At 48.3% G+C, this 23,026-nt stretch overlaps 1 protein-coding gene across 1 annotated transcript in view; it reads right to left on the bottom strand.

The window, feature by feature from the left end:
• The window catches only part of LOC134352653 (cyclin-dependent kinase-like 1), an 82,864-nt gene extending 61,815 nt beyond the window's left edge, over positions 1-21,049 (bottom strand). The window contains exon 1 of the mRNA XM_063059993.1: positions 20,450-21,049. Coding sequence (XP_062916063.1) covers positions 20,450-20,617 — 168 coding nt within the window. The 5' untranslated portion in view covers positions 20,618-21,049. The remainder of the gene's footprint in view (positions 1-20,449) is intronic.
• Between the last annotated feature and the right edge of the window lie 1,977 nt (positions 21,050-23,026).

Genomic DNA, 23,026 nt, shown 5'->3' with positions numbered 1-23,026 from the left:
CGCTCTGGTTGAATGCCCTAGTTGGAGGGAGAAGGGAGCGTGGCCTGGGTAGTGGGGATCTCAGAGGATGGATGGATGGATGCGACACCCCCCTTTCACCGGCACCCTGTTCCTGAGTTCAGAAACTTTGATCGGCGCAGCAGGCTACTGTATTGAGTTTACCTGTCAGCGCAGACAATTACCTAATCCTGCAACCCGACCCGAGCTCTCTCTCTCTCACACACACACACTCCACCCCTCCTTCACGAAAGCCGGCTCTCCAGCCTCTCACCTTACCCCCACCCTGCCCACGAGGTGCGAGCTGCCGTCGGCCTCTTGCCTCGGACCATCTGTCGGTAAAGGATACCGTCGGCGGCTCATGCCGTTCCCCCCTCGGTGTCAATGCCTCGCTGGGCGAGACGTCTTCCAGCTGCGCCGACGGTTTTGTCACAGCGCAGGGAGCTGTGACAGATTACCGCCGTCTCTCGGACTGCAGCTGTTGGGCAGTTCAACCATGACATTAATTTCACAGAGTGCGACATCCTACCATCCTCCTGCTCGCCCCAGTACCCCCCCCACACACACACTCCCTCTCTCCCAAAGGTGCTGACTCTCACCTTGCCCACGCGTTACCTGTGAACGGAGATACAACTCAGTCACACGTACCGTGATGCACAACGAGATGGGAACGCGCAAGCTGCTTCTCGCCGGATGATGACCGGAGGTAGATTGGGGGTGAAGCGGACGGCCCAGCGCATCTGACTGCAGTTGTGAACTTCCCACTATACAGGGCATTTACAGCGACAGGTGTGTAAAAAAAGGGCCCGAAGGATCATTGGGGACCAGAGTCACCCCAACCACAAACTGTTCCATCTGCTACCATCCGGAAACGGTGCCACAGCATTAAAGCCAGGACCAACAGGCTCCGGGACAGCTTCTTCCACCAGACTGATTAATTCACGCTGATACAATTGTATTTTAAGCTATATTGACTGTCCTGTTGTATATCTTACTGTACATACTATTTATTACAAATTACTATAATTTGCATATTTCACATTCATATGGAGACTTAACCATATATAACCATATAACAATTACAGCACGGAAACAGGCCATCTCGGCCCTTCTAGTCTGTGCCGAACGCTTACTCTCACCTAGTCCCATCTACCTGCACTCAGCCCATAACCCTCCATTCCTTTACTGTCCATATACCTATCCAATTTAACTTTAACATAAAAGATTGATGTAAATGTAACGTAAAGATTCTTACTCCTCATGTATGTGAATGATGTAAGAAATAAAGTCAATTCGCTATTGAGCATACCCACAACAAGGCAACATCTGTCAAACACTACCCACCCCACCACCATTCAGGACATGGCTCTGTTCTCACTACTGCCATCGGGAAGAAGCCTTGGATCCCACACCACCAGGTTCAGGGACAGTTATTCCCCCTTATATATACACAGACCTTCAACTGTGACATATTAAAAGCCCAAGTGGAACAAGCCTGGCCAAGGTCAAACTTGTGTGCTTTAGCAATGCTCTGGTAACCGGCAAACAGCAACTACACAATGCAGAGATAGATCATATCTGTCTGTCCCTATGGCTACAATTATACATGCAAGCACTGAGATAGGCAGGGCTGACAACAGCATCAAGCAACGCACTGACACAGGAAAAAAATGTCGCAAGTGCATATTGAGCCTACACTCTTCTGTTTTCATGGACGTCTGTGAAGAACAAGAATTGCAGGTTGTATATTGTGTGCATTCTCTGATATTAAACGTAACCACTGAGCCATTGAAGTGGAGGTGGTTGATTGGATTGCTATACTGTGCGTTGCAGACCCTGGAGACGTGGATAAGGAATGGTAGCTGGTTTGTACGGACAAAAGATCGTTGCAGTGTGGTGCATGTCTGGTGCTAGATGTGGTCAGCTCTGGCCAAACATTAGGCAGCACTCCTTTTAATAGGGATTGCTAACATAGTCCTTGTTCTATGAGGCAGATCATGCCCCACAAAAGGAGTCCACCTGGTCTCATTTGGTGCTGGCCCTTCACCTGGTGGCTCGGTGGTGTAGTGGTCAGCACAATGCTTTGCAGTCCAGATGTCCTGGGTTCAATTCCCACTGCTGCTTGTAAGGATGTTTATACGTTCTCCCCGTGACCACGTGGATTTCCTCCGGGTGCTCCGGTTTCCTCCCACAGTCCAAAGACGTACCGGTTGGTAGGTTAATTGGCCATTGTAAATTGTCCTGTGATTAGGCTCAGGTTAAAGTGGGGGACTGCTGGTCGGCTCGTCTCGAAGGGGCCGGAAGGGGCTCCTCCACATTACATGTAGGTAAATAAACAAATAGAATCTTTTTGATGTAATAGGAAGTCAGTAAATTACTGTCAGTTCATTGAGAACCTCCTCACCTCCTCCCTTCTGTTGAGAAAGAATTTATAAGCACCAAGTTTACATTAATCAGAATCAGATTCATTAATTATAACTTGTATGGCCTATTCTGCACTGTATCACAATTAATAAATAATATCTGAAGTGACTCCAAACGGAGCTTCACTCAAGTACCAAGGAAGAAGGGAGGCAGAGGTGGGGAGGTCCCCAGATTATTCACACCCTCAGGTACTGCTCAGTCTCGTCCTGCCTCACCCTTGAAAATTGTTTTTTTTTAAAAGCTGTATATACTGAAAATGTGAAATTCAGAAAGTAAAGGGAGTGTTGGAAATACTCGGCAGGCCAGGCAGTGTCCGCGGAGAGAGAAACCAAGTTCACTTTTCAGGTCAGACAACCTTCTTTGGAACTGGGAAAGAGAGAAGCGAGTTGGTTTAGGTGGCAGAGGAGGTACGTGTGGGGGGTGATGACAAAGGGAATCTCTCTGACAGGACGAGACTGGGTGATCTAATATGTCTGCCGGGGCAAGTAAATTCTGATTGATCAATCTGGAGCAAAACACGTGCTGCTGGAAGAACTCAGCAGGTCAGGCAGTATCTGTGGAAGGGAGCGTGCAGGCTGGGCCGAGGCTGTTCATCTGGACTGAATCAGGGTTGGTTTATTTTAGCCTACAGCATTATACTGAGGCCCAATGCAAACTTGAAGAATGGCACCTCACCTTCCCTTTGGGCACATTGCAGCCTGCAGGAACTTAATACCAGACTCTGCAATTTTGGATAAGTCACTTTCTTTAAAACTGATTGTATCAGGCGTTTCTGCCTGCCACCATTTTGGTTCAGTTATTCTTTTCTACTGCTTCTTTCCATTCTCTCCCCAACCTCCCAGCATCACCTGCTGGGCTCAACCCACATTCTTACCATTAGCAAGACACAGACCAAGAAGGTTATTAAGATTTTAACTGCCCCTGAACTGCTACATTAGGTCACCCAGTCTCACCCTGTCAGAGGTATTTTCTTTCTCCTAACCCATCCTCTCCCTCTACATTCTCTGCTACCTAACCAACTTTGGTTTTCCTTGTCCGAGTCGGATAAAGGAAGTGGACCTGAAATGTTGTCTGAGCTGCTGAGTATTCCCAGTATTTTCTGTTTTCATTTATGCTGTTCCTTTCCATTTGCATACATTTAGTTTCAACAAACCTCCCACTGTAGTCTTCAGGATCAGGATCTCTTCCCAATTTATTCTTTTTCCTCTCACTCCCATATTCCTGCCTTCTCCCATAACCTTTAATGCCCAGACTAATCAGCCTCTCCAATTCCACTTTAAGTACACCCAATGACTTGGCCTTCACAGCCACCTGTGGCAATGAATTCCACAGATTCCCCACCCTCTGGCTAAAGAAACTCCTCATTTCTGTTCTAAATGGACATCTTTGCATCCAGGCTGTGCTCTCTGGTCCTAGCCTCCCCCACTATTGGAAACAGCCTCTCCAATCCAGGCCTTTCTACATACTTTATACTTTATTGTCACCAAACAATTGATACTAGAGCGTACAATCATCACAGCGATATTTGATTCTGCACTTCCCGCTCCCTGGAGTACAAATCAATAGTAAATATTAAAAATTTAAATTATAAATCATAAATAGAAAATAGAAAATGGGAAGTAAGGTAGTGCGAAAAAACCGAGAGGCAGGTCCGGGTATTTGGAGGGTACGGCCCAGATCCGGGTCAGGATCCGTTCAGCAGTCTTATCACAGTTGGAAAGAAGCTGTTCCCAAATCTGGCTGTGCGAGTCTTCAAGCTCCTGAGCCTTCTCCTGGAGGGAAGAGGGAGGAAAAGTGTTTTGGCTGGGTGGGTCGTGTCCTTGATTATCCTGGCAGCACTGCTCCGACAGCGTGCGGTGTAAAGTGAGTCCAAGGATGGAAGATTGGTTTGTGTGATGTGCTGTGCTGTGTTCACGATCTTCTGCAGCTTCTTCCAGTCTTGTTCGATAGGTTTCACTAAGATCTCTCCTCATTCTTCTAATCTCCAGGCCCAGAGCCTTAAACACCCTTCATACATTAATCCTTTTTATCCCCCCAGAATCATTCTGATGAACCTCCTCTGGGCCCTCTCCAATGCCAGCACATCCTTTCCTAGATGAGAGACCCAAAACAGCTCACATTATACAAGGGAGGTGTGACCAATGCCTCCTAAATTCTCAGCATTACACCCTTGTACTGTCAGTAGTACTTGGGGTACAACCCCCCCCCCAGCACTGAAGGAATGCTGCGCTGACTGCAATCTTGCCTTCCACAGGAGGCTTAAAAGCAAAGCGACGTCAACCCTCTCAGGTGTCACCAGAGATTAATTTCAAAGTGGAGCAAGGGAAATTGTCGGTTATCATTTATCCTTTAAAACCAATATATTCTGCAGCAGCAAATCTGCCCACAAACAGAAATAAGGTAAAAGATATGAACTTCCCATTTGTTGATGCTGGGTGAGGGATCTAACCAGAGACTGTGCTCTTCCAGACAAAGTCACGTAGACAGAACATAGACCAGTACAGGCCCTTTGGCCCAATATGTTGCGCCAACCCTTTAATCTCTAAGATCAATCTAACCCTTCCCTCCCACATGGTTCTCCATTTTTCTTTCATCCTTGTAAGAGCCTTTTAAATGACCCTTAATGTACAGTATCAGGCACACATGTATATAGCTAGGATGTCTAAGACTTTTGCCCAGTACTGTAGTAACTTTATGTATTGCACTGTACTGCTGCCACAAAAAAACACAAATTTCATGACAGGTGCGAGTGACGATAAACCTGATTCTGATCTGGGTCTCTATCGTGGACTGAGAGTGGGAAGGGGGCAGGGAGGGGGGAATCATGGTTGGGAAAAGGGGAAGGGGGGGCGAGTGGGAAGAACCAGAGAGACATTCTGTGATGATCAATAAACCAATTGTTTGGAATCAAATGACCCTGCCTGGTGTCTCAGGGCTGGGTGTGCCAGAACCCATGCCACCCCCACCCTGGCACCCCTTCTCTGCCACCTGTCCCACACCCCTCCCACAATGCTTCACCCTCATTATTCCCAACATCCTTTGCTCCCACCAGATTTACAAACTCGCTCTCCTCTCCACGTTGACAAATACAGCATTGTGTACAAAAGTGTTAGGCATATATATGTGTGCCTAAGACTTTTGCAGAGTACTGTACCTTTTATTTGATCATTATGCACCATGTCGTATGACATCATCATTATGTGCCGTGTTGTATGACATCATGTGCAGTGTCGTATGACATCATGTGCAGTGTCATATGACATCATCATTATGTGTTATATGACGTGGATGATCATGGTCTTTCCATGAACCTGACTGTCCTCAGCAAATTTTTCTACGGAAGTGGTTTGCCATTGCCTTCTTCTGGGCAGTGTCTTTACAAGACGGGTGATTCCAGCCATTATCAACACCCTTCAGAGATTGCCTGCCTGGTGTCAGTGGTCACATAACCAGGACTTGTGATCTGCACCAGATGCTCATACAACCGTCCACCACCTGCCCCCATGACTTCACGTGACCCTGATCGGGGGGCTAAACAGGTGCTACACCTTGCCCAAGGGTGACCTGCAGGCTAGCGGAGGGAAGGAGTGCCTTACACCTCCTTTGGTAGAGACATATCTCCACTCCTGCCAGCCGATTTATTTGAAATACCTATAATGAAACCGGAGTAAACTGGGGGAAAAAAACTTCAGAATGAAAACTTATTCACATCAGAGTGAAAAGTCAGAATGGAATCCGGGACAATGGTGAACAATGACCTACAAGGGGCAGGGGAAGTTAGTTTCTGTTGTATCTAGAGTCCCATTAGTTCTGCTCCATTGCTCAGCAGTAGTTAAACATTTTACAGGCACAATGCAATGAATATTGTATTCAGCATGGTGTGGGTGGAACTCTGCAAATCACCTGTGTGGGTTAAAGGTTATCCTGAATTTTTTTTTAAAACCACTGTTATTCTTAGCCAGTATTTAAGAATAAAATGTGCTTTGGGTCATTCCTCAGTCACGCTAGAGGTCCCACTAAAGGAAGTTGTTTCTTCTTTCTCAACATAACACATTCCATTAGTGCCAGAATTTATTGCGACATGATCGGAAGGAGACTATTCTAGATCATAAGGTATAGGAGCAGAAGTATCGAGTCTGCACACCATTTCATCCATCTCCCTCCTGTCTTCTCCCCGTATCCCTCCATGCCCTGACCAATCAAGAATCTATCAGCCTCTGCCTTAAATATACCCAATGACTTGGCCTCCACGGCCACTTGTGGCAATGAATTCCATACATCCACCACTCTCTGGCTTAAGAAGTTCATCTCTGTTCTAAAAGGACATTCCTCTAATCTGAGGCTGTGTCCTCTGGTCTTTGACTCTCCCACCACAGGGAACATCCTCTCCACATCCACGCTATCGAGGCCTTTCACCATTCGATAGGTTTCAATGAGGTTGCCCCTCATTCTTCTGAATTCTAGTGAATCGGTCCTCATTTGATAAGCTTTTCAATCCCGGAATCATTTCGTGAACCTCCTTTGAACCCTCTCCAATGTCAGCACATCCTTTCGTAGATAAGGGGCCTACAACTGCTCACAATACTCCAAGTGAGGCCTCACCAGTGCTTTATAAAGTCTCAGCATTACATCCTTGCTTTCATATTCTATTCTAGCATGCACAGTCTAAATTGAAAGGTCAGATGTCCGAACTGGACTTTTGAGATCTGAGTCCGCAACTCCAGGACGGGGGTAGAGGGAATACTGTGCTGCCTGAGGTGGTGTTTCAGTTACTCCATCCACTTCACGGTGAGAGATAGTGGGGCGATTCTGAGGCTTTTGCACGGTCCGGTAGACAGCAAATATCTCAACAGACAAAGAATGGGACTGGGAATGCAACCAGTATCTGTACAGATTGTACCTTGACGCTGTGTAGTGTCGTTCCCAGAACCTTACCCCAGTACAAATTCACTGATCCCTGCTTCGACCCTTGACGATGCTGCGTTAGTGTTGGTGATCACCAAGAGCTCCTCATGTGGGAGTAGCCCCACTATCTCCGCAAAATGCTTCAACCTTTCAGGCAGTAACTGGTTGCTAAATCTTACAATTAATATCTTTGGAATGGTGTCTCAGAACTACCTGCAAGGATCTCACGGATGTCAAGCATACTGGTTAGTTTCCAACACACACAAAATGCTGGAGGAACTCAGCAGGTCAGGCAGCATCTATGGAAAACAGTACAGTCGAAGTTTCGCAGTGGCTGAGATCCTTCACCAGGACTGGAAAGGAAGGAGGGCCACCGTCCTCTCCTATCAGATTCCTCCTGCTTCAGCCCTTTAATTTTTCCGCCTATCATCTCCCAGCTTCACACTTCTCCCACCCTCCTGCCTTCTCCTATCACCGTCCATCATGTGCTCCTTCCCCTCCCTCCACCACCTTATTCTGCCCCCTTCCTTTCCGGTCCCGAAGAAGGGTCTCGGCCTAAAACATCGACTGTTTATTCGCCTCCATAGATGCTGCCTGACCTGCTGAGTTAATTTTCATATATATTTAGCTTTTGAGTATCAAAATGGTTGCTGTGATGCGTCTAGTGTGGTGGTGTGGTGGGTAGGGCTCGTTGCTCTCACTTTCAGCTTCCACCACTGGCGAAAAGGAGAGCTGAATGTGTGGGTCTCTCCCTGCCAGTACCCAGCTTCTGCAGCAGCAAGCCTCAGGTAGCGCCTCCTTGCTGGCGACACAAGGAAACTGAACTCCTTTTGGACTCAGTCTGAACTACAGAGGATGGGGAGGAGGTGTGGCCCCTGCACATGTAACACGCAGGCCCACTGGCATGTGGACACGCCCTGGTGCTCGTGAACCAGATCCCCAGCTATGGGTCAATAGCCCCACTGCCTTGTGGGCAACCTCGGGAGAGACGAAGGCTACGGGAGTGGACCCAGACAGCAAATCCAGAGTGGAGCCCCTAAGGTGGCTGGACGTCATTGAACATCCTTCCAGAAGCTCCTGCAGCCAAGCTGGTGCCAAACGTATTGCTTCATCAGCTTTCCTTTGGACGACACTGGTGAGGCCGAGAGGCGGATCTTGACGACTGGGCATCTCAGGATCTCCATATCTTCTGCCCAGGCTTGTGATGATGATCATCGCCAATTGTCCTTCGAGACAGACAGATGCCAACCAACCATAGCTTTTCAAAAAAAAATGTATTTCAATGCACCTGCTTCATTAGATATACCAGAGGTATTAAACCTGATACTAATTCTGAAACAGGCCGTTCGGCCCAACCAATTCATGCCAGCATTTACGCTCCACTACCACGTTTTGTCTTTACTCGGCTGAATCTATCGGGCTGGCTCTTTGTTCCTCTCTCCCTCATTAGCTTGCCCAGCCTCTCCTTAAAGGCATCCAAGCTATTTACTTGAACTACAGTTGAAGTCTCTCCCATGGTCTGCTCTCCTCTCCTATCAGATTCCTTCTTCTTCTTTGGCCTGTTCCCTTTCCACCAATCACCTTCCAGCTTCTCCTCTCACTTCACCCACTCACGTACCTTCCCCCTCACCTGCTTCACCAATCACCTTCTAGCTTGTACTCCTTCTGCACCCTGACCCCGCCCCCCCATCATCTTATTCTGTCTTCTTCCTGCTTCCTCTCCAGTCCTGATGAAGAGTCTCGGCCCGAAACAGCGTTTATTCCTTTCTGCAGAAATAGCCTGACCAGCATTCTGTACGCGTTACTCTGGAATTTTGTTGGCCCATGATAATAAAGAAACAGCGCGAGGCCTTTAAAGCCGCAAACTTTAATTTTATGTTTGACAGAAAAGAGCACCGTACAAGTATAGGAATGGATTGTAGCTTGTTCAAAACCTTGTTTCCTCCTGTTAAAAAACCAGCCTATCTTTGGAAGTTAACCTCAGACAAGTACCTCGAGGCAGGTGGGGAGTCACGGTAGCGTAGCAATTAGGGCAGCGTGACGCTATTACAGTTCGGAGTTCAGAGTTAAATTCCGGCGTCCTCTGTACGTCCTCCCCGGTTTCCTCCGGGAGCTCTGGTTTCCTCCCACAGTTCCGGTTAGTAAGTTAATTTGTCCTTGTATGAGGGGTGATTGATAAGTTCGTGGCCTAAGGTATAAGGAGTCAATTTTAGAAAACCTAGCACATTTATTTTTCCTACATTTACACACTTAGTCCAGCGGTCGTGGAGCATACGGATCCCTTCTTTGTAGAAGTCGGCGTCTTGAACCTCCAGAAGTGGTCCACAGCATGGGTGATTGATAAGTTCGTGGCCTAAGGTAGACAGAGATGAGTTATTAACTTCAAACTTTCTGCATAATCACTCAAACAGCTGAACTGCATGTGCGTGTAACGAGAGCTGTATAACTCATCTCCTTCTACTTATCAATCACCCCTGCTGTGGACCACCTGGAGGTCCAAGACGCTCTTGTTACACGCACGTGCAGTTCAACTCTTTGAGTGATTATGCAGAAAGTTTGAAGTTAATAACTCATCTCCTTCTACCTTAGGCCACAAACTTATCAATCACCCCTGCTGTGGACCACTTCTACAAAGAAGGGATCTGTATGCTCCACGACCGCTGGACTAAGTGTGTACATGTAGGAGGGGACTATGTTGAAAAATAAATGTGCTAGGTTTTCTAAAATTGACTCCTTAGGCCACGAACTTATCAATCACCCCTCGTAAGTAGTCCCATGAATAGACAACGGTAGATGGAGATTGAAACATCGAGGCAATTGCTCTCCTCGGAGGGGCTGCTGGGTTCACTCTCCCTGGTGTTATTTACGGATTGGACTGAAGTTCATATTCGCCTCTTTCAGTTCTACCTTATTTTTCGTGTTCGTGCCCATTCTTTCTTGTTGCCGTTTGGCAGGCGGCGGGGGGCGGTTTGATGTCCTTGTTGCTGTTTGTCTGGGAGGGGGATATATTAGTTTTTTTGTGTGAGGGAGGGGGTGGGGGGTTTGGGGTATGTGAGCTTCTGTTATTTTCCTTTTCGTATGGGGAGGGATTGATGTCTTTTCTTTCAACCACTTCTAAGGTTTTTCTAGAATTTATTGCTGTCTGGAGAAGACGAATCTGAGAGTTGTATTCTGCAAACATACTTTGATAATAAAACTAACCTTTAAACCTTTAAATCAGGGGTGGCCGTAGTGCAGCTCGAGAGGCCGGAAGAGCCCAAGACGTACCTCTAAATAAATTAAAATAAACAAGTACATAGCTGTTGTTGGGGCATATTCTGGAGTTTGGATATATAGCAAATATTAATTTAAACAGCAGCCATTCTTCAGATTTGAATGTGTACGACTCACCTTCTGCCAAACAAGCAGAGCATAATACACAGCACTGAAGCTTGATATTGTTCCTCTCCGCACCTCGCGGCACATCGGGTGGCAACCCGAGGCCGCGTCGCTAGCTCGACGCTCAACCCAGCATGGGTGGGAAGCGTGCAAGGAGTCGGCCAGATTCGAACCCAGGACCGCTCGCCTCAGAGTCCGGGGCGGATGCCACCATGCCACCGGCCGGCAGACCGAAGAAGGAACGCGATGCTTCATGTTACAGTGGCGGTAGAAAGGGTCAGAGTACACTGCGCTTCACCTTTGCAAAGCTCACCTGGGAGAATAAAATCATCTCGGGCTTCCAGCCGGGTACAGTTATCAATCTTAACCAACGTTTTGATGACAAACTCTGCCATCATCTTCAGGGCTGACACCCAGGCATGCCTAGTCTGGTGGTATATGTACCCCCCGTCGTCTGTCCCTTCTCATTGGTTATTCCTCATCCGATCAGGTTTCCGGTATCCCACCTGATTTACAATCAAATTCCAGTTCTTACTTCGTGTGAGACCATCGTCTTTGTTAAAATTCTTTTTCTCTAGTTTCCCTCACCAGGCAGTCCCAAAAGCCACTGTACCAGCACAGTAGTTTTGTGCCGTTGAAGTCAATCTTGTGGCCATCACGAATGCAATGTTCTGCTCCTGCCGATTTTTCAGGGTGACCCAAATGGATACATCTCCTATGCTCCTTGATACGGGTTTCCACTGTGCCAATATACGCTGCTCGGCACTCACAGGGAATCCTGTAAATGCCAGCCGTCCTAAGTCCCAGGTCATCCTTGACCCGCATAAACTGGGACTTGTGCTTCCTTAAGGTGGGACAAGCGGAAACCTGGTTGGTTGAGGACCAACCAATCAGGAGGGAAGGACAAAGGGAATTGAGTATATCTACCACTGGACTATATGTGCCCAGGTATCATCCCCGATGAAGATGGCAAAGTTTGTCATCGAAACGTCAGTTAAAATCAATACCCGTACTCGGCTGGAAGCCCGAAAAGAGTCTAGGGAAAGCACGAGATCCTTTTTCACTCACACAGAGGGTTAAACTGAAGAATATGTCTATTTACAATCAGAACAATCTCCTTTGATTGAGCTCAAAAGCCAATGATTGTCAGGGACAGGCAGAAGGAGTTGAACAGGAACCACCAGAGATTAAATTACTATTCTACACTTGGCTGACTTTACGTGAGGTTGGATCTTTTAACGGATAATATTGCAGTCACACACGAGAAAGTTTTATTCCTAGTTTAGTTTTGGTTGACCCTATGCATTGATAGAAATGAAGGAAATGAGATCCAGACGGGAAAATCCATTGGCAAGGAGGTATAGGTCTTTCCACACCACCAGTTCAGGAACAGTTATAATCTTCAACCATCAGGCTCCTGAGCCAGCGTGGGTAACTTCACTCACCTCAACTCTGAACTGATTCCACAATCTACGGACTCACTTTCAAAGGGCACAACAGCTCATGTTAAGGCAGAGACTGATAGATTATTGATTGGTCAGGGCATGAAGGGACACGGGGAGAAGGCAGGAGACTGGGGCTGGGAGGGAAAATGGATCAACCATGATGAAATGGTGAAGTGGACTTGATGGGCCAAATGGCCTAATTTTGCTCCAATGTTTTCTGGTCTTACAATTTATTTACTCAATTATTTATTATTATCTGTTTTTTTTGTATATGCAGCTTGTCTTCTTTCGCACATCGGTTACTTGTCAGTCTTAGTATGTTCTACTGTGAATGCCCGTGAGAAAATGTTGACATATAGGTACTTCGTGAGTGGCGGGGTGGAGATACATCTCTACCAAAGGAGGTGTAAGGCGCTCCTTCCTTCCTCTAGTCTGCAGCTCACCATGGGGCAAGGTGTAGCACCTGCTTAATCTCCCGATCAGGGTCATGTGAAGCCATGGGGGCAGGTGGTGGATGGTCGTATGAGCAGCCGGTGCAGATCACAAGCCTTGGTTATGCAACCACTGACTATAGGCAGTAATCTCTGAAGATGATTATAATGGCTGGGGTCACCCGACTTGTAAAGACACTGCCCAGAAGAAGGCAATGGCAAACCACTTCTGTAGAAATGTTTGCCAAGAACAATTATGGTGATGGAAAGACACATACAAAGTGGCACATAATGATGATGTCATACAACTTGGCACATAACAATGACAATAGGTAATTAATTCACTTTGAACTTTGGAAAGTCCTAGGATTGTCAGCTTTCATACCATAATGACCTTGACATGAATAAGTATTGTTTTGCCACTGGGTTCCTATCTAGAACTGCAAACGTTACAATATCACAGAATACATCAGTTTGCCTCAAATCAACAAAACTCACTAAATCGAGATTTTAAAAAAGTTTGTTTTTATTGACAAAGTGCTAGTTATACATTGGGGGAGCTCTGGGGATCATGATTTAGGCGATGGATGCTTGCTACCATGCCTCAAAGCATTTTGCCCGGTTAACAGGTGAGAGTTTGGCCAAGCTGAAGTGCGAATTTGCAGGTCAATTGAGCGGCTCAGGATAAGGGAATCAAAGTCACTTCTCTCTCATAATCTTTCCGTCCACCATAAGAGGGAATCCCACCCCCAAGACCTCACCATAACCACACATTCCGGCCTGTACTCGCTGGAGTTCAGAAGAACCGGGGGGGGGGGCGGGGGGGGGGTCTTCATTGAAACCTATTGAACGTTGAAAGGCCACAACAAAGTGGAGGTGGAGACGATGGTGGGGAAGTTTAAGACCAGAGGACACAGCCTCAGATTAGAGTGGTGTCCATTTAGATCAGGGATGAGGGTGAATTTCTTTAGCCAGAGGGTGGTGAATCTGTGGAATTCGTTGCCACAGGTGGCCATGGAGGCCAGAGCACTGGGTGCATTTAAGGTGGAGGTTGATAGGTTCTTGATTAGTCAGGACATGAAAGGACTATAGTAGGTAGGCAGGAGATTGGGGTTAAGAGGGAAAAGGATCAGCCATGATGAAATAGCAGAGCAGACTCAATGGGCTGAATGGCCTAATTCTGCTCCTATGTTTTACAGTCATGTGAAGAAGCCCACACTGATCACCATTGTAATTAGGGAAAGAGGAGTTATGCCCGAGGTAGAATAACAGAATCAGGGAGCACAGAAGACTATTCAGGCCGCTGTGTCTGTGCTGACTCTGTAATAAAGATCTCTAATGATGTGGAGAGGATGTTTAATGACGTGCAGTGGGGGAGTCTAGGAGCACAGGGCACAGCCTCAGAATTCAAGGATATCCCCATAGGACAGAGATGAGGAGGAATTTTGTTAGCCAGAGAGTGGTGAGTCTGTGGAATTCAGATGGCTGTGGAGCTGAGGTTGACAGGTTCTTGATGAGTAAGGGCACCAAAGGTTACGGGCAGAAGGCAGGAGAATGTGTGTTTAACACTTAATACTTAAATATTTTGATACAGCACAGAATAGGCCCTTCTGGCCCTTCGAGCCACGCTTGATTTAACCCTACCCGAATCGCAAGACAATTTACAATGACCAATTAGCTTACCAACCGGTACATCTTTGGACTGTGGGAGGAAACCAGAGCACCCGGAGGAAACCCACACAGTCACAGGGAGAACGTACAAACTCCTTACAGACAGCTTCCGTAGTTGAACCTGGGTCACTGGGACTGTAAAGCGTTGTGCTGACCACTACACCACCGTGCCTCTCCATATGATCATCCCTCAGAAGCTGGTGGGTCATCTGCCATCGTTCGGTCTCAATATCTTTCTCTGTAACTGGATCTTGGAATTTTTGACAGAAAGACCAATCAGTCCTCGTTGGCGACAACATTTCTCGCTCTGTCGCAGTAAACACCACATCCCTCAGGGTTGCGCGCTCTGTCCTCTGCCGTTCACATTGCCAACGCACAACTGAACTGCTAGATCCAGTTTAAACCGAATCACTAAGTTCGCTGATGACACAATAGCGGTTGGCTTCATCAATACGGCGACGAGGGTGGCGCACAGAGAGGAGAGAGGGTAGAATGGTAGAACGGTGTGAGCACAACAATTTGAGTCTCAATGTGGACAAGATTAAAAGAGATGATTGTAGACTTTAGGGAGGGGCAGGCTGACCACTCCTCACTGCACAGAAACCGGTCCACCATGGAGAGAGTTAGGAGCACCAAGTGTCTGTGAGTGCACATAACAGGGAATCTCACCTGGCCCTCCAACACCACTTGATCAAAAGCACAGCAGCGACCCTGCCTAATGAGGAGATTGAGACGAGCGAGGCTCCCTCCCGCAAACCCCATTCCGACCAGGAGCACCATTGCGAGTGTCCTGACCAGCTGCATCACTGTGTGGTACGGGAATTGCAAGGCATCTGACCGCAAGACCCTACAAAGGATTCTGAGGACTGCTGAGTGAATCATCAGGGTCTCTCTTCTTCCCATCTGAGATAATTTATCCAGAGTATTGGACACGCAGGGCCCTTTGCATTGTTAATAATCCCTCCCGTCCATCCATCCAACAGTCTCTTTGAAATGGCAAGGTACTTGAACTTGAAAGGGACCATCAATCAGATGATGGAATGACAGCGCAGACTTGATGGGCTGAATGGTCCCTGTCAGCCCCAATCTTCCACCTTCTCCCTGTATCCCTTCTTGCCCTGGCTAATCAAGAACCTATCAACCTCTGCTTTAAATACACCCAATGACTTGGCCTCCACAGCCGCCCATGGCAATGAATTCCACAGATTCACCACCCTCTGGTCAAAGAAATTCCTCCTCGTCTCTGTTCTAAATGACATCCCTCTATTCTGAGGCCGTGTCCTCTGGTCTTAGACTCCTCCACCGTAGGAAACATCCTCTCCACATCCACTCTATTGAGGCCTTTCAACATTCAATAGGTTTCAGTGAGATCCCACCTCAGTCTTCTGAATTCCAGTGAGTACAGGCCCAGAGCCATCAGACCTCCCTCCTCAGACACTCCCAATGTTAATGTGGATCAACTTCCACCTTTCAGATTAAGACGTTAATATCTATATTTGGTTTATATTTTACCAGTTACCTCAACATTATGTCCATTGGCTTCCAACTCTCTTGCACTCTATCCTTATAAGAACCAATGTCCTTCACGGAGAGGTAAATAGATTAGCAATGGTAACCCAAGCCCAATCTACAGCAATGTTTACGCGTGGTAGGTGCAGCAACTTAGCAATGATGTAACTGGACCATTCATTTGGTTGCTCAATCCATTATTTGGTCTTTTTCTTATACAGGTGCCAAATGTATCTTGTACTGGATGGACATGTACATCAAGGGCATGCTTTTAGATGTTAAAATAGCTGGATTTTAAAAAAGGCCAGTGTACAATCTGTTCTGACACGAGAAGGGGGATAAAAAAACAACTCGTTTGTTTTTGTGAAAGCCTGTAATTAATGGTTTGCCAGGGATTATTCTTTTCGTTTACTCTTCAACGTGACAGCTCTTGCAATGGGGCATGAGAAGAAAGCACAATTTTACAGGGAGCGCCATTGGAGATGGCAGGGGTGGTGGTGAAGGCGGGAGAGCATCAGAGGAGCTTTGGAAACTTAGCGAGTTCCAGAGTCGTGAACTAATTAAGGATGGATAGTGTATGATAATGCCCCTCAAAGTCCAACCCTACGTCCCCGTCATGAGGGGTGGAAACGGGCAAGTCCGGCCAACGGGGCTCTGGTGAAGCTGTATAGGCTAATCTCCTGTACAGTGGATACGATGGATTTCAGAAAGATTCATGAACTTCAACCGTACTGTCAACTTTGGACAATGGAGATGGGAGGTCATCAATGGCCTGTGCTCCACTGGGAGCGAAGGGACCTAGAAGAAGAAGAAGTATATGATAATGGGTGGCAGGGTGGAGGTATGTCGCTACCAAAGGAGGTGTGAGGTGCTCCTTCACTCCGCTAGCCTGCGGGTCACCCTTGGGCAAGGTGTAGCACCTGCTTAGCCCCCAATCAAGGTGACGTGAAGCCATGAGAGCAGGTGGTGGATGGTTGTATGAGCAGCCGGTGCAGATCACAAGTCCTGGTTATGCGACCAGGCAGACAATCTCTGGAGAGTATTGATAATGCCTGGGGGGGGGGGGGGGGGCCCCAGTCACCGGCCTTGTAAAGTCACTGCCCAGAAGACGGCAAAGACAAACCACTTCTGTAGAAAAATTTGCCAAGAACAGTCATAGTCATGGAGACCATGATTGTCCATGTCAAACAACATGGCGCATAACGATGATGCCATATGACATGGCACATAATGATGATGTCATGGGACATGGCACATAATGATGATGAGAGTATGATACATTCACCGGCTGCTTCACTAGTTACCTCCTGTACCTAATAAAGTGGCCACGATTGTATTTTCATGGTCTTCTGCTGCTGTAGCCCGTCCACTTCAAGGTTCGACATGTTGTGCATTCAGAGAAGCTCTTCTGCACACCACTGCTGTAATGCGTGGTTGTCTGAGTTACTGTCACCTTCCTGTCAGCTTGAACCAGTCTGGCCAGTCTCCTCTGACCTCTCTCTCATTAACGAGATGTTTTCGCCCACAGAACTGCTGCTGACTGGATGTTTTTTTTCGTTTTTTTTCCCACACCATTCTCTGTAAACTCCAGAGACTGTTGTGCGTGAAAATCCCAGGGGATCAGTAGTTTCCAAGATACTCAAACCACCCCATCCGGCACCAACAATCATTCCACAGTCAAGCTCACTTAGATCACATTTTTTCCCCATTCTGGTATTTGGTCTGAACAACAACACAGCGAGCACTGTGAGGGTCATGTTTTTTGACTTCTCCAATGCGTTCAACACCATCCGGCCTGCTCTGCTGGGGGAGAAGCTGACAGCGATGCAGGTGGATGCTTTCCTGGTGTCATGGATTCTTGATTACATGACTGGCAGACCACAGTACGTGCGCTTGCAACACTGTGTGTCCGACAGAGTGATCAGCAGCACTGGGGCTCCACAGGGGACTGTCTTGTCTCCCTTTCTCTTCACCATTTACACCTCGGACTTCAACTACAGCACAGAGTCTTGTCATCTTCAGAAGTTTTCTGATGACTCTGCCATAGTTGGATGCATCAGCAAGGGAGATGAGGCTGGGTACAGGGCTATGGTAGGAAACTTTGTCACATGGTGTGAGCAGAATTATCTGCAGCTTAATGTGAAAAAGACTAAGGAGCTGGTGGTAGACTTGAGTAGAGCGAAGGTACCGGTGACCCCTGTTTCCATCCAGGGGGTCAGTGTGGACATGGTGGAGGATTACAAATACCTGGGGATACGAATTGACAATAAACTGGACTGGTCAAAGAACACTGAGGCTGTCTACAAGAAGGTCAGAGCTGTCTCTATTTCCTGAGGAGACTGAGGTCCTTTAACATCTGTTGGTCGATGCTGAGGATGTTCTATGAGTCTGTGGTGGCCAGTGCGATCATGTTTGCTTTAGTGTGCTGGGGCAGCAGGCTGAGGGTAGCAGACACCAACAAAATCAACAAACCTATTCGTAAGGCCAGTGATGTTGTGGGGATGGAACTGGACTCTCTGACGGTGGTGTCTGAAACGAGGATGCTGTCCAAGTTGCATGCCATCTTGGACAATGTCTCCCATCCACTACATAATGTACTGGGTGGGCACAGGAGTACATTCAGCCAGAGATTCATTCCACCGAGATGCGGCACTGAGCTTCATAGGAAGTCATTCCTGCCTGTGGCCATCAAACTTTATAACTCCTCCCTTGGAGGGTCAGACACCCTGAGCCTATAGGCTGGTCCTGGAATTATTCCCTGGCATAATTTACATATTACTATTTAATTATTTATGGTGCAACTGTAACGAAAACCAATTTCCCCCAGGATCAATAAAGTATGACTATGACTAACTGAACCTCTTGACCATGTCTGCATGTTTTTATGCATTGAGATGCTGCCACGTGATTGGCTGATTAGATATTTGCATTAATGAGCAGGTGTACCTATTGAAGTGGTCACTGAGTGTACTTAGCAGCAATTACATACCTCTTGGATTTTACAGCCCCCTGGGTGATTTCCTTAGGATATGAGATCCTCAGGACTTGGAAGGGGAAGAAGTATTTGCCCCTATTGGGCAAATGGGAGGCAGTGAGGTAGTTTCTTCTTTAGTTGAAGGAAGCTATAAATGTTTGTTCCTTTTCAGAGCTCAGACAAAAGATCTGGGTGTCTAAGTGAGGTTTGCTCCCAAGGTTACTGACATCACAGCAGTGAAACACTACAGACCACCTCTTGCACTACCATGGGTTGTTTTATGTTATCTTTTACACATCATGTCTCTGTGTCTGAGGGTTCTGCAATGTATACTCAGTTCTGTGCTGAACTGAGCCTGAGGCTGTGGTCTGCTCCAGCTGCTCCGGGCTTCGTGTCTATGGACTCTCTCTCTCTCTGAAGGCTAGTCGCCAATTTTTATTGTTTGCCCGATTTGATTTTTTTCTCTCTCTCTGAACTTTAGATGTTTGATGGTCTTTTTTTATGGGCTCTTTTCAGTTTCTTTGTTTTGTGGCTGACTGTAAGGAGAGGAATCTTAAGGTTGTATAATGCACGTATAAGTAGTAATCTAATGTATGCAACTCTCTGTCTCTCTCCCCCATCTCTCTCTCTCCCCATCTCTCTCTGTCTATCTCTTTCTCTGTCTGTCTCAGAACAAAGTAATTGATGCAGACACACATTCCTGCAAATGCAATTACACAACCTGTCTCTTTTAGCAAAACATGTTACACATTCTTTTAGTGGAGACTTACCAAATGTGGGAACAACAGTACAGTAACTTGCATTTGTTCATTTATTCAACTACGGGTCACTGGTGAAAAACCGCCCACATTTCTTAAGTATATTTCCCCAGCGCTCTATCCATTCCTCATCCCCTGAACGTCAGTAAAATAATCTGATATTTTATTTAACTGCTCTTCTGAATTCCAGTTGTCCACAATTTGTCTACTATATAGCAAATCTTTGGTGGGCCTGATGCATTTCAAACGTCATAGGTATTCTCAAAGGGCTTCTACTAATCAAACACTCCTTTAAAAAAACGTTTGATTACGATTACATATTTGCAACAGTGTATCATCAAAGCCAAAAGCAACATTGGTATAAATGACCAAAACTCGATCAAAGATTTTGATTCAATGGAACTTCTCAAATGAGGAGAGAAAGGTGGTACGGTTTTGGGAAGAATTTCAAAATTGTAAGGTCCAGAAACGGGTAGATTCCGGGCATGAGCAAATGGAATCTGGCTTGCTTAAAGTTCAAAGCAAATTTACTAGCAAAGTACATGCATGTCACCGTATACAACCCCGAGAATAATTTTCTTGTGCACGTGTTCAGTAAATCCAAGAAATGCAATAGAATCAATGAAAGACCGCATCCAACAAGAAAAACAAACTAATCTGCAAAAGACAACAACCTGTGCAAATACAAAAGAAAATAATACAAATAATAATAAATAAATAAATAAGCAGTAAATAGTGAGAATATGAGCTGAAGAGTCCTTGAAAGTGAGTCCATAGGTTGTGGGAAGAGTTCAGTGATGGGGCTCAAATTGAAGAAATGCCCAGACCTCAGATGCTTGTACTTCAGGATAAGACCACAGAGGGATCTCAACAGAAGGAAGGGGCTTGCTCAAATTTAGGAAACACGCGATCTAGGTAAAAAAAAAATGGTCATGACAACCCTCTCGGCGAACTTACCTTCAACATACGGATCTCCCTCAGGGCAATCTTCTTTATAAGGGGATCGTCCTCTGATTCCACGAATTTCTTGATTGCTACGATCTGGCCCGTGTCTTTGTTTCTGCATCTGAACACCACACCGTAGGAGCCCTCCCCAATCTTCCCTAACTTTTCATACTTCTCCATCTCCCCGGCACCGTTCTGGTTTTCAACCCTCCAGGGGTCTGAAAATGCCCGTTCCCCGTTTTAACCAACTCCGATTGCCTGATTTGTTGTTTTGATCTTACTTCGCCCCGTTTGCTTGGAGATATTTCTCTCTCTCTCTGTGATATGTTTTTCTTTCGTTAATGGACTCTATTCCTCTCTCGTTCCTTCTGTAGTGCTTTCTTTCTTTTTGTCTTTTATTCCCACATATTTTCCCTCTGGTCCCCTCTCTCCCCTCTCCTTGCTTCCCCTCTCCCTCTCTCTCCTGTCTCTCCCGTTTTCCTCTTTCCCTATCCGCTGTTTTTCTGTTTGCTTCCCCCTCCCTATTTCCTCTCCCTCTCTCCGGTCTCCGTTTCCTCACTCCCTCTCTCCCGTTTTCCTCTCTCCGTTTCCCCCTCTCCCTCTCCCCGTTTTCCTCTTTCCCTATCCCCTGTTTTTCTCTTCCCTCTCTCTCCCCTTCTCCTATTTTCCTCCCTCCGCTTTCCCCTCTCCCTCTCCCTCGGTCACTCGCACATTAGGTGCTCATTCCCGGACTGCGCCGAGCTACTGTCTCGTTTCCCGGCGAACAGACCCGGGCGGATATTTTCTCCTCCGGCTCGGCGCCGCCCGTCACTCAACGCTCGCCGGGGTCTCTGGTCACGTGAAGCGCCCTCCTCCGCTTCACCCCATTGGAGGCAATCGGCACGTGCAGCCACTGCGGCGTTCTGATAGGACGGCTGCCTTAGTTACTCCCGACGCGGAGCAAAAAAATAGAGCAAGAAGGGGCGGGGCCTGGGATGTACCTGCGACCAGAGGCGGGGCCTGGGATGTACCTGCGACCAGAGGCGGGGCCTGGGATGTACCTGCGACCAGAGGCGGGGCCTGGAATGTACCTGCGACCAGAGGCGGGGCCTGGGCTGTACCTGCGACCAGAGGCGGGGCCTGGGATGTACCTGCGACCAGAGGCGGGGCCTGGGATGTACCTGCGACCAGAGGCGGGGCCTGGAATGTACCTGCGACCAGAGGCGGGGCCTGGGATGTACCTGCGACCAGAGGCGGGGCCTGGGCTGTACCTGCGACCAGAGGCGGGGCCTGGGCTGTACCTGCGTCCAGAGGCGGGGCCTGGGATGTACCTGCGACCAGAGGCGGGGCCTGGGATGTACCTGCGACCAGAGGCGGGGCCTGGAATGTACCTGCGACCAGAGGCGGGGCCTGGGCTGTACCTGCGACCAGAGGCGGGGCCTGGGATGTACCTGCGACCAGAGGCGGGGCCTGGGATGTACCTGCGACCAGAGGCGGGGCCTGGAATGTACCTGCGACCAGAGGCGGGGCCTGGGATGTACCTGCGACCAGAGGCGGGGCCTGGGCTGTACCTGCGACCAGAGGCGGGGCCTGGGCTGTACCTGCGTCCAGAGGCGGGGCCTGGGATGTACCTGCGTCCAGAGGCGGGGCCTGGAATGTACCTGCGTCCAGAGGCGGGGCCTGGGATGTACCTGCGACCAGAGGCGGGGCCTGGGCTGTACCTGCGACCAGAGGCGGGGCCTGGGCTGTACCTGCGTCCAGAGGCGGGGCCTGGGGATGTACCTGCGTCCAGAGGCGGGGCCTGGGGATGTACCTGCGTCCAGAGGCGGGGCCTGGGGATGTACCTGCGACCAGAGGCGGGGCCTGGGCTGTACCTGCGTCCAGAGGCGGGGCCTGGGGATGTACCTGCGTCCAGAGGCGGGGTCTGGGATGTACCTGCGACCAGAGGCGGGGCCTGGGATGTACCTGCGACCAGAGGCGGGGCCGGGGATGTACCTGCGTCCAGAGGCGGGGCCTGGAATGTACCTGCGACCAGACGCGGGGCCTGGGGATGTACCTGCGTCCAGAGGCGGGGCCTGGGGATGTACCTGCGACCAGAGGCGGGGCCTGGGGATGTACCTTCGACAGGCGGGGCCTGGGATGTACCTGCGTCCAGAGGCGGGGCCTGGGATGTACCTGCGACCAGAGGCGGGGCCTGGAATGTACCTGCGACCAGAGGCGGGGCCTGGGCTGTACCTGCGACCAGAGGCGGGGCCTGGGATGTACCTGCATCCAGAGAGGGAAGATCAGATGGTGTGGAGGCTTGATTCACCTGGCCGGTTCAGGCTCAGCACACACCTGAGACGAAGGGACAGGCCTAGGGTAGACCTAGGGTGTAAGATTCACCAAGAGGTGGGAAATAAGATTTAGTAGTGCGATCACTACTAAATCTTACACCCTAGGGGCCGGCTATTGGTAGGTCTTTGGGTGGAAGTAAAGGCCCATGCGGGATCCACATATTCGGGACTCGGGGCTTCTGGACCTCACAGTCCTGCTCCCTTCCCAACTTGCTGAATGCCACTGGACTTAATCTAGTATATTAGACTGTATTCCCCTAATGGAGGATGCCCA

This window comes from Mobula hypostoma, chromosome 10, assembly GCF_963921235.1.
Source record: "Mobula hypostoma chromosome 10, sMobHyp1.1, whole genome shotgun sequence".
NCBI lineage: Eukaryota > Metazoa > Chordata > Chondrichthyes > Myliobatiformes > Myliobatidae > Mobula > Mobula hypostoma.
The sequence above is the reverse complement of the archived record's forward strand: the minus strand, read 5'-3'. Positions and strand labels throughout refer to the sequence as shown.